This window comes from Propithecus coquereli, unplaced genomic scaffold, assembly GCF_000956105.1.
Source record: "Propithecus coquereli isolate 6110/MARCELLA unplaced genomic scaffold, Pcoq_1.0 Scaffold155, whole genome shotgun sequence".
NCBI classification, from domain to species: domain Eukaryota; kingdom Metazoa; phylum Chordata; class Mammalia; order Primates; family Indriidae; genus Propithecus; species Propithecus coquereli.
Genome location: NW_012139969.1, coordinates 3,686,558 through 3,698,465, shown reverse-complemented (window position 1 = coordinate 3,698,465; position 11,908 = coordinate 3,686,558). Strand labels below are relative to the sequence as shown.

Genomic DNA, 11,908 nt, shown 5'->3' with positions numbered 1-11,908 from the left:
TAGTCCCAGCTACTCGGGAGGCTGAGGCAGTAGGATCGCTTGAGCCCAGGAGTTTGAGGTTGCTGTGAGCTAGGATGACGCCATGGCACTCTAGCCCGGGCAACACAGTGAGACTCTGTCTCAAAAAAAAAAAAGAAAGAAAGAAAAGAAAAAGGAACACATATCAGGTAGGACAAATAAAAAGCACATGATGAAATAGATTTTAAACCCAAATATATTGATGATTACATTAAATGTCAATAGATTAAGCGTTCCCACTGAAATAAGAAGATTGTCAAAGTGTATTAAAACAAAAAAAGAAAACCCAACTAAATGATGTTTTCAAGGGACATATATAAAATATAAGTATTCAGAATGGCTGAAAGTAAAAGAATGAAGGAAAAAAAAGACATACCATACAAATACTAATCAAAAGAAGGCCAGTATATTAACTGTAGTCAAAGTAAACCGTGTTACCTGTGATAAACAGGGATATCTCACAATGACAAAATTTCAGATTATGAAGAAGATATAACATCTCCAAATTTGTACATATAGCTTCAAAAGATTTAAAGTAAGATATTGATAGAAATACTAAAAAAAATAGACTAAGCTTTGATCAGCACTGAGAGAGAACAAGTGGATACACACAATCAGTAAAGATAAAGAACTAACCAACTTAATTAAATATAAGTGATCTAATAGACATGTATAGACTTCAAAATCTAAAAACTACAGAATACTCGTTATGGTGGTGGTGGTGCAAAGATAGTCAAAATAGAATGTCTAGCACATACAGCAAGAAAACAAATTTCCAAGGGTTGAAATAATTTATCTGACCATTAAAGTAATTTAAAACACGTTTTCTGATAGTGTAATTACAAAGAGAAAATGTAAAATCTCTACATATTCAGAAATAAAGAACAGACTTCTAAAAAACCCAGGGTCAAAGAAGAAATCACAATAGAAATGAGAAAATATTTTGAATTAAACGATAATATCAAAACCGGTGTAAGCTCTGTCTACCTTAAAGGTATAGTCTTAAATATATACATTAGAAAAGAAGGTTTAAAATTAAAGAAAAATCCACTTTAGGAAACTGGATAAAAAAATAACAAAATAAACCCCCCAAAAGAAAAAAGGAATAATGAGAAGAGTAAACAAACATTAGAGAAAAAGAGAATCAAAGGCAAAATGTGGCTCTTTGAAAAGACTAACACAAATTTGAAAGCCCTGACAGGAATGAAGAAAAGAGAGAAGTCACAAACAAGCAAAGGCAGGAATGAAAAAGGGGCTATCACTACAAATCTTGTAGACATGAAAAAAATAAGAAGCTACTACCAATAAGTTTATGTCAATAAATCTGAAATTTTAGACAGTGGAGAAATTTCTATAAAAATCCAACTAATTAATAACGTCAATGATTAAAAACGTGAATGATATTATATTAAAGAAATTGAATCCATGATCAAAACCTTTCCAAAATGGAAACTCTAGGCCTAGATTTCACTGGCAAACAAGAAGAAATAACAAATTCTTCTACAGAATAAAAATAAGGACTATTTCCCAACTTGTCTTTAGAGGCCAGCATAACCTTGATACCAAAACATAACAAGTACAGTAAAAAGACTATTATAGGTCAATTTTATTCATAAACACAGATGAAAAATCCTAAACATACCACAAACTCAATGAAGCAACATATTAATATAAACTATGTAATATAAAAATATATAAAAGTTGGGTTTATTGTAGTAGTATAATGATAGTTTTAACATTAGAAATTCACTCGGTGTAATGTGCCCTATCAATAAAATAAAAAAGTCTCATGAACACTTCAATACATGCAGAAAAGGCATTCCATAAAGTTCAACATTACATCACAGTAACAACTCTTAGAAAATCTGGAATAAAGGGAACATGCTTAATGTTACAGAATATCTACAACAATTCTATAGGAAACATCATATTTAGTGGTAAAAGGGGTTGGGACCATGCCAATAATGATCAGTAGTACCACTTCCATTCAACACTGCACTGGAAGTTCTAGCTCATGTAAGAAAAAGAAATAAAAGGTATAAGGACTCTAAAAGAACAAATGGAACTATCATTATTAATGAATGATATGACTGTACAAGCAGGAAATACAAAGGAAGCCACACAAAACTTACTAGAATAAGTGAGGAGTTCAGCAAAGTCACTGAACACAAGTTGAAAGACACGAAAATCAATTGTGTTTTTATATAATGAGAAATTAACAGAAAATGAAAATTTTAAAGTAATATTAAACTGAATTTAAATACATTAAAAACCAAGTAATAATTCAAATTAAAGATGTGTAAGATATCAACACCAAAACTATAAAAACACTTTTGAGAAAAACTAATGATCTACATGAATGGAGAGATATATCGTCTTCATGGAGGGGAAAAATCAATATTGTACAAGTGTCAATTCTCCAGAAAGTGATCTGTAGATTCACTCAATAAATCTCAATCTCAATAAAAATCCCATCTCAATAAAAATCTCAAGAGAAGGTTTTGAAGCTGATTCTATAAATTATATGGCAATATAAAGAGCCAAGAATAGTTAAAACCCTATTGAAGAAGGTAGGATGCCTTGTTCTACCAGATATTTTTAAGAAAGCTATCGTAATTAAAATGGTGGTGGTGGTACAAAGATAGTCACAGTAGAATGTCTAGAAACAGACCTACACATAAAAAGTCTCCTGATTTGTAACAGGGGAGCTATAGGGCATCATAAAAAGAATGCTTTTTATTTATTTTATTTTTGTATTTTATAGAGACGGTATCTAGCTATGTTGCCCAGGTTGGTCTTTTACTCCTGGCCTCAAGTGATCCTCCCACCTCGGTCTCTCAAAGTGCTGGGATTACAGGTGTGAGCCACTGTGCCCAGACAAAAGGATGCTTTTTAATTTCTTTTTTTTCCTTAGAGACAGGGTCTCACTCTGTTACCCAGGCTGGAGTGCAGTGGTGCGATCATAGCTCACTGTAACCTCGAACTCCTGGACTCAAGCGACCCTCCTGCCTCAGCCTCCCAGGTAGCTAGGACCACAGGCACACACCATCACACTCAGGTAACTGTTCTAATTTTTTGTAGAGATGACATCTTGCTATGTTGCCTAGGCTGGCCTTGAACCCCTGGTCCCAAGCTGGCACCTTCAAATGAATCAAGGTAATCGTACCATATGATACTAGCAGTCATTGTAGTCTTTGCTACCATGTGTTCACAGTTTAAAAAAAAGGGAATTTCATTTCATGTCATTGAACAAGTAGTATAAATTAATTTTATTAATTCTTAACCACTGAATTCACTATTTTTTATTTTCTGTATGGTGAAATGGGAAGTACACATAACGTACCTCTCCTACATACTGATGGTTATCTCAAGAAAGAGTATCTGTGCAATTTTTTGAATTGGAAGCTAAATTAGCTGCTTTATTTATGAAACAGTATTTATAATAAGTGACAAAGTATGATTATTCAGACTTGGGTATGTGTTATACATGTTTTGAAATTGTATGAAGGGAACCTATAATTTCAAGTTGAGCAAATGACCATATTTGTTATGAGTGATAAAATGTAGAGACTTCAAACAAGTATTAGAATTTTGGAAAACTTGTAACTGCCCTGTGAATTTGATGGCTTCCCATATGGCGTGAATGCCAACAGTCAGGGTTTAGTCAGAAGACATAACCAAATCTTGCAAGGGAATGTCAATGCCTACAGAAATGAGATAGGACTGAGTTCATTGTCAGCAGTGTAAACTGGAGCTATGACTCATTTTCACTTAGCCTACTGACAACGAGCCAGAATAACAGTGATGAACAACCAAGAAAAAAGACTGCCACCTCAACACCGGGATATCATGCAGAATTCTGCCTCCCTTATCATTTCTCCCAGTCTCAACACCAAGGGGAGAAAAGGTCAAGAAAGAGGGAAGGCAGAAGTATGTGACAATCAGAAATTACCCATCCCACCCTCCCAAAGTTTTAACCTCCAGATTAAGGTCTAGTCTGCTCTAGGAGGAAATGAGAAGAGCACTGGATTAAAACTGTGAAGTTTTAATACGAAGAGAACTGAGTCTTAAACCCTGGAATGAGACTGAAATATTTGAAAATTAGGGAATAACGACAAAGTGCTCTTAAGGTAGCTGATACCCAGTAAGAAAGGGAAATCTGACATGATAGAGATGAGAGGCAGTTATAGACAAAAAGCAAAACTGATTTGTATTTAAACCCCATCTAATTAAGGCTCCTTAATGAAATGGTTACACAAAGATGGACAGTCTCTCAAATTAGTTTCCAAGCCAACTGATGTTCTTAGCCTTTCATCCCTCCGTTCCTTTTTTGTATAACCAATGGAATTAAAGAGGGGCACCAGCAATGAGATCCTGGGATGAGCTCTATTATACTATGATATTTAAGTCTAGAATCAGTTTGTCAATTTGTTCACTCCTATTTGTAGCTGTGTGATAAATGCTAAGTAAATAAGAACCATATTTCTACATTTGGGAGGATACCAGTAGAGTCACAGATATGAATGGACAAATAAGCATTACTAATGATGGTAGATGCTGAAAGTGGTAATAGGTGTTTCAAATAATAAAGTGGAGGAGATTGCTGGCAACACAGCTCATGGAACAGAAATTAATTTGATATCCCAATACTTCTAACTTTCACCTTTTAATGATTCAGTCAAAGAAGAAACTCAAAAGGAGGCTTATCTGATGAGGAAAACCAGTATATTTTCAATGGATGCTGTTCAACTGCATGATTACAGAGGAGAGAAGGAAAATTAAGGATCTAAAGAAAGAGATTAAGAGAAAAGCAAGTGAAAGCTGGTCAAAAAGTACGACCTGTCTTGGGGCTGAATATGAGGGTGGACAGGCATGAATGATAGACAGAGCAGACAATTCCTGGATGAATGAGAGACAATAACTGTAGAGTGGCTTGAGACATTGCATTATTAATACATACCGAGACTGAATTGCGGGTAATGCTCATGAATCTAACTGCAATTAGTACAGGTTTCTGGATTAGGAAGGACATGAAAAGGAAAGCAGAGGTTAGAATGCACATGTCATTGCCCCATTAAAAGAGAAGGTTTAATCTTTCAATGGATTGACCATATCCATCTCCTGCAGCATCGGGAAAAAGCACAGCTAGTCTACCTGCTTAGAAAAGTAGCTTTATAGCAAAAGGCTCTTTCCTTCCTCCCTGGATGGGCACTACTAAATTGGGCCTTTCAGGACTGAGCTCCTGAAAATTCACACTACAGAATGAATTTCACTTTTAAATGGGATTTCTGAGAAAAAGACTTAGATAGTAGCCTATGATGAGCTTTATTTAATACTTTTTACTGCCTGGAAAAAGTCTATGTTTATGTTTGCTTTTAGAGAAGACCCTTCACTAGCTTAATTAACAGACCTTTGTTGAGCACTTATTCTGCGCCAGGCAGTTTAAACAGTAAAGGAAGAAACAGAGTTATTTTAGTGCTAACCTAAGTATAAACTATGCAGATATGGAAGAAGTATTGCTGGGCCCCCGGAAAAGTATGGCCATGATGATGGAGAAGATTGCTTCTCTTTAGAGATTTACTGGGGATCTGAAAACGGCTGCTCATTGCTACAATTTCATTCTATAACTGAGAGAAAGGGTGGTAAATGGGCAATAATTAAACTTTAATGCAGCAGTAGTTTTCTAGTTGCCCTAACTCTATTGAGTACTGGTCATTGAGAACTGGAGGTTATCTATATATAGGTCACTGGTTGCAAAGGAAGATATTACATAGAAAAGTGGGCAAATGGAGAAAATAAATTATCATTTTTACAAGGCTTTTCTCAAAACCTAACACTAAATCCTTCAAGAAATCTTTATTTGATAATAGTAGACTCATAGATGGAATTCCATTTCCTTAAGAATCGAATGATTCGGTTGCAAATGATTAAGTTCTCTATATCCAGGAGTCTTAGCAGGACCACCAAAAATGACATGACTGAAGGTGGGAACAGATGGTGGAAGGAAGTAGAGAAAAAAGTTAGGATAGCATTAAGTTTTCATAAAAAAGGACATGAAAAGAAAACAGGGAAGATTATTAAGCCACCAACATTTTATCCAAATATCCGATTTAAAAAATTCTACACATTTAATCACATATTCTGTACACATAAAAAAAGAGACCTAGCAGATTAAGCATGAGGCATCCATAGCATCCTGACAGTTGGTGATTTTTTATTTGTTCCTTGTGAAAAAGATTTGACAATAATCCTTCTGTAAACTGCAAATGCACATTTATAGTTTACAAGAAGGCTCCCATTTTTCCCTGTGATTCCACATCTTGCATCTTACCATTGATCTACGAATCAGTGACAGCCTGGTCTTTGCCTTATTCTCAGCAAATTCCAGGCTACTAATGTCTTTGAGACGAGCTTTATATTTATTCATTTGTTCCACAACAATGAGCTCCACACAGCTGAAACAGGAGGAAGAGAAAAAACTGTTAAGAGCTGAAGTAAATCAAATAAAGTACAGCACCCACAGACTGTTTTTCATCCAAGTGTGGTAGACAGTTGAAGAAAAAAATCAACATCCCTTACTCTATGAATTCAAGAGGCAAGGTTTAGAATGGTGGTTCACAACTTTGGCTACACTTTAGAAGCTGTCTGAAGATGCCAGGCTATATCCCAGACCAATTAAATCAGACTCTCATGCAAACACTGATTTTTTTTAAAGTTCCTTTTGCAGTCAAGATTAAAAAGGAAAGGAGAAGAAAACCACTTTAGAAGGAAAGCAGCTGCTCAAGAAAAAAGGCCAAGGTGAAATATAGGAATATTGAGATATTAAGACTAAAGGGATTCAGAGCCAGGAGACCAGAGTTAGACTAGATTACAGGACAATACAAAGTGTATGCAATTTGGTAAAACGGAATTTTAAAATCTATTTAGAAACTATAAGCAGTCCTAAAGAAAAGCCAGATTTAAAAAATAAGACCTTTTAAAACTAATGATGCTCAGCTAGATTGAATCTAAGAGTTTGTATCCTCAGTGTAAGAAAACCCAACAGTGTCCAACAATCTTCTCAAAAACACCTCAACTTATGAAATCATTCACTGTTTCATATCTGGATAAAACGACTGAAACAACTCAGAAGTCCCCAAAGTCTTGCAGAGGTGATGGTGACTGGCCTTACGTGGTGGTCTTACTGATGTCCTGTACGCTTTGTAGTGGGTCAGTGGTGTCTGGGCAGCGGAGAATGCAGGGTGCAAACACAATGGCCAAAGCATTAGCAGACATTCGATTAGTATCTTCCTGTAGTGCAATCCTAAGGAATAAAACAAAGCAAAAAATAAGTGAAAAGGAGATAAAAAGGGAGAAGAGTAGAGAGGCAGGTGGAAGAGATAAGTGAAAGACAGGATGACATCAACTGCGTAGTACTGGAAAGATATCCGCATCAGTTTAAGGAAGACATTATAGACTTCCCAAAGCTGTTCCTTTGCCTCTGAAGAATGTACTTTCACTTTGTTCCTTCCTTGAATCTAGGTCAGCAGATTTCTTACCAAGAGAAATTTATGACCTACTGCTCAATGCCAATATCACCAGACAAACATGTCTAAAGAATGCAGAGTAGAGGCTTTAAGGCATTTTCAGACAGTTATACATCAAACCAAAAAGAAAGATGGCTTTCTTCTCAACTACCGCTGAAATTTACACAGAGGGAAAGAGAGACTACTCCTGACACCTCTTTGGTCAATCAATTCCTGAGCATGATCTGAACCCACCTCCCATGAATTACGTTACGTCAACAGATATACATCCTTTCTAGTTCAGGACTTAAGATAACAAGCTAAGCTACACAGTGCCACCATGAGGCTGAAGCTGCTATATGGCTCAAATAAGGGCAGAGAAACACCTGCCATGCAGTCCAGCTCAGCTCAAGATTTATGCTCCAAGGAATCCTAACCACCTATTTGAGATGCTGACTTTATAAATAGAAGGAAAAGATAAGTATTAAGTCATTAAATATGAAATGTCCGATTTTGAATCAAAAGTTTAGTTTATTATATCTCAAACAAGAAGCAGTACAAGTATGCACCTAAACTATCAACAGTTTTGCCATCTTAATGGTAGCTTGTCATAAGCAGCGAAGAGGGTTGGAGAGCAAGTGGCGATGAAATCATGAAAGGCATTTTCTACAGCTTGTTTGAGAACTGAATATTTTTCCTTGTAAGAAATGGTCCAAAGCCTGGAAGAAGTGGTTGTCAGTTGGTGCAAGGTCTGGTAAATACTGTAGATGACAGAGAGTTAACAAGTCCAGCTTCTGTAGTTTGAGCAGGGTCGTTTGTGCGACATGTGATTGAGCACTGTCTTGCAAGAGGATTGGCCTGTCTCTATTGATCAACCTCAGCTGCTTAATCACAAGCATCCTCATCATTTCGTCCACTTGGTTGCAGAAGACATCCGCTGTAATCGACTAACCAGGTTTCATGAAGCTGTAGTGGATAATACCAGTGCTGTACCACCCGGTAGACACCATTAGCTTTTTTTGATGAATATTAGGTTTTGGACTATGCTTTGGCACTTCAACCATTAACGCTTATGATTATCAAAAAGAATCCATTTTTCATCACATGTAACAATACAGTGTAGAAATGGTTTGCCTTTATGTCATAACAGCAAAGAAAGGCAAGCTTCCAGACAATTTCTCTTCTGACACTCGTTTAATTCACGCAGAACCCATCTATCCAGTTTCTTCACCTTGCCCATTTGTTTCCAATGAGCCAATACTGTTGGAATAGTAATGTCAAACCTTGCTGCTAATTTATCCGTAGGTTGAGATGGATTCGCTTCCACTGCAGCTTTCAGTTCATCATTATCCACCGTGGTCTCAGATCGCCCACATGGCTTATTTTCAAGACTAAAATGACTGGAATGGAATTTCTCAAACCATCGATGTACTGTGCATTCATTAGCCACACCATTCCCAAACACTTCATTGCTATTTCGAGCTGTCTCCACTTCATTGGTTCCATGATGGAACTCATATCCGAAAATAACACAAATTTTTGACTTATCCATGGCTTCCCAAAAATTGCTCTAAAAAAAAATTTGAAAGATAATCACAAGCCAAATCATACATTTGAAAGAATGAAGATGTACCTTCACAATAAAAATAAAACAAGAAGTGTCAAAGTGAAATGTGAGGAATATCAACTGTCAAACTTAGTACTTAGGAAAGTGGACATTTCATACTTAATAACCTAATATATGTCAGTTTTCTAAATGGAGAAGCTCTTTATTTATTTAAAAGAATCCAGAAACTATTAAACATTCCCTTGTGGCCGGGGGCAGCGACTCAAGCCCGTAATCCTAGCACTATGGGAGGCCGAGGCAGGAGGATTGCTTGAGCTCAGGAGTTCGAGACCAACCTGAGCAAGAGCAAGACCCTGTCTCTACTAAAACTGGAAAAATTAGCTGGGCACCAGTCTCAGCTGCTTGGGAGGCTGAGGCAGGAGGATCACTTGAGCCCAGGAGCTGGAGGTTGCAGCGAGCTATGATGATGTCACTGCACTCTACCCAGGCGACAGAGCAAGACTCTGTATCAAAAAAACCCAAAAAAACATTCCCTTGCTTGTTGAGGTTACCTGACTAGATGAAAGATGAGGCGTTCCAGAGTATTGAGATGAGTTCGGGAGAGCTGGTCAATCACAGAGTATACACCACGGATTGTCTCCTTCCTCTCCTGAAGGCCTAAAAACAACAGGAGTAGCAAATACAACTAAATATCCCCTCTTACATGCTACATCCTCCTCCTGGACAGACACTTTTGTAGCAGGGAAGGCTAGCTCTAGAGTTTTAGAGTTTTAGGAGAGGCAGTTATACCTTTATGGCACGAAAAGAGCAACTCACAGTTATCACTTTACTCACTTTGCTTGAGCTCTATATTCATAAGCAGTCTTCTGAGTTTTAATCTACATCCCAGTAATCCTTAATTACAGCAAGGGGAAAGAGATGCTCTAGTTTTTCAGCCATTGTGTGGCAGACTGATTTCCAGTAAAATAGAAATGAAACCAATTTGTCATATAATTTATAAATCTTCAAGGCCCAAATACCTCTAGGCAGGCCTTCATCAATACTCTATAAACCTATAGCACTGAGAAACTAAACTCCAAAACCTGTTAGGCCTGGCATAAAACAAACAGCTAGCTTTACACATAGTTCTTGCCTAGATTCACTATTTAAAAGAACATTCATAAGCGTACTTTTAAATCTCAGATTTAATCTTTTAATCTGTTTTATAACCCTAGTCTTTCAATCTCTTTGCGAGAAGCAACAAAGTGGTTTGCGCAGAAAACTTTTAAGATACTGACATTTTAATGAGTCTCTAAAGAGACTTATTCAAATAGGTGACAGTACACTGGGAGTTTTGTATTGACTGTTAAAAGTTTATCTTTGGATCTATAAGGACTAAACCACCCTAGAGGATGGCTTAATAATCTCTACTGAAGATGGCATTCCTTTACCAGATATAGGCCTTTTCTCTAAACCCAAGAAGCCTGTGCTTACCCATAGCTCGAAGAAATTCCTCATAGAGTTCAAAGGTCATGAGCGGATTGGGCAAATCTCGAAGCCATTGTTTGAATACACTTGCAATGACATGTATGTTATAGTCATCTAGATTTACGCTCTCAGCATCTATTTAGAGACAAAAGTAGATAGATAGCAAGCCAAAACATTCAAAATGATTCAAATAATTCACTTTAGAAACCACCATCACTAACAGGGCCTTCAAGTTTCTTAAACTGACTAACTTGTATCTTCCACAATCTAATTCCATGCTTTGGAACAATGCTTCTAACTGTGAAGAAACAGTTCTTACTTATTTTCCAAATCTGTTGTTTACTGAAATGTGTAAAATATTTTTGATATTTTCCATATTTTTGATGTGGAAACATTATTAAACTGCTATGTTTATAAATGCTTACAAATTGCTATAAATGTTTATAAATGCTTGCTCTCAATTTCTGTACTTATTCTGTTATGGATTTGTCTGTACACCACACTTTGAGTACCAATGTTTTAGCAGACAAATGGAAAAAAGCATGAAGGACATTTTCTAAAAATAGGGCTGATTTTAAGTCATTCTTAGAGATGAAAGGACAGTGATAATTGAGCTTAGGAAATGTAAAAAAAATACCTTTACCCTATTTCACTTATAAACTCGCTGAGGTTATACAGATTAGATGACTGGGAGGATACAGGATGAATGATTTTCACTTGTGCTGCTCCAAAGCATAGGCGACAAAGTTGGCAACCGTTTGTAAACCAAGTCTCCGTCTGGTCTGCTTGAGTTCTACCAGGCATTTCTGTTATCATTTCCATACTAATTCATTTGTCACTGATTTGTTCATAAGAAACAGCATTGTGGGTAGGTTCTTGGCCACACAGAGACAAGCTTTATACCTAACTTTGGTTCAAAAAGATCTATTCCTTTCCAACAGTGGTAAAGAACAGAGGTTGAGAGTGAAACCAAAGTCAGTGCATACATTCCAGGACTGATGCTAGAGTTCTACAAAGACACGTGCTCAACTCACTAATTATCAGTTTAAGTCACTATGTCATCAATGTAGGTAGGCAAGAAGATGCACTGGAAAGAGCACCATTTGGAGTCAGAGTAATCAAGAGTAACGGGCAGTAGCTTAGATTATGAATTCAGAAGATCTGGGGTGAAAGCCCAACTTTGTCACTTATGGGTGATAAGTCTTCGGGGAAGAACCTCTGTAAGCCTCAGTTCCTATATCTGTAAATGGGCATAATACTATCCCTAATTCATAGGATTGTTGTTAAGATTATTATGGAATCATCAGCACGGCGCATTGCATCATTATCAATAGCTCATTAATTTCTCTGA

The 11,908-nt window shown here is 36.7% G+C and overlaps 1 protein-coding gene across 2 annotated transcripts in view; it reads right to left on the bottom strand.

The window, feature by feature from the left end:
• Positions 1 to 11,908, bottom strand: part of MYO9A (myosin IXA) — a 247,613-nt gene that overhangs the window by 7,087 nt on the left and 228,618 nt on the right. For both annotated transcript variants that reach the window (XM_012640651.1, XM_012640652.1), the window contains exons 36-39: positions 10,564 to 10,692; positions 9,642 to 9,747; positions 7,190 to 7,321; positions 6,350 to 6,473 (exon numbers count right to left, since the gene is read on the bottom strand). In XM_012640651.1, the coding sequence (XP_012496105.1) occupies positions 6,350 to 6,473; positions 7,190 to 7,321; positions 9,642 to 9,747; positions 10,564 to 10,692 (491 nt within the window). The remainder of the gene's footprint in view (positions 1 to 6,349; positions 6,474 to 7,189; positions 7,322 to 9,641; positions 9,748 to 10,563; positions 10,693 to 11,908) is intronic.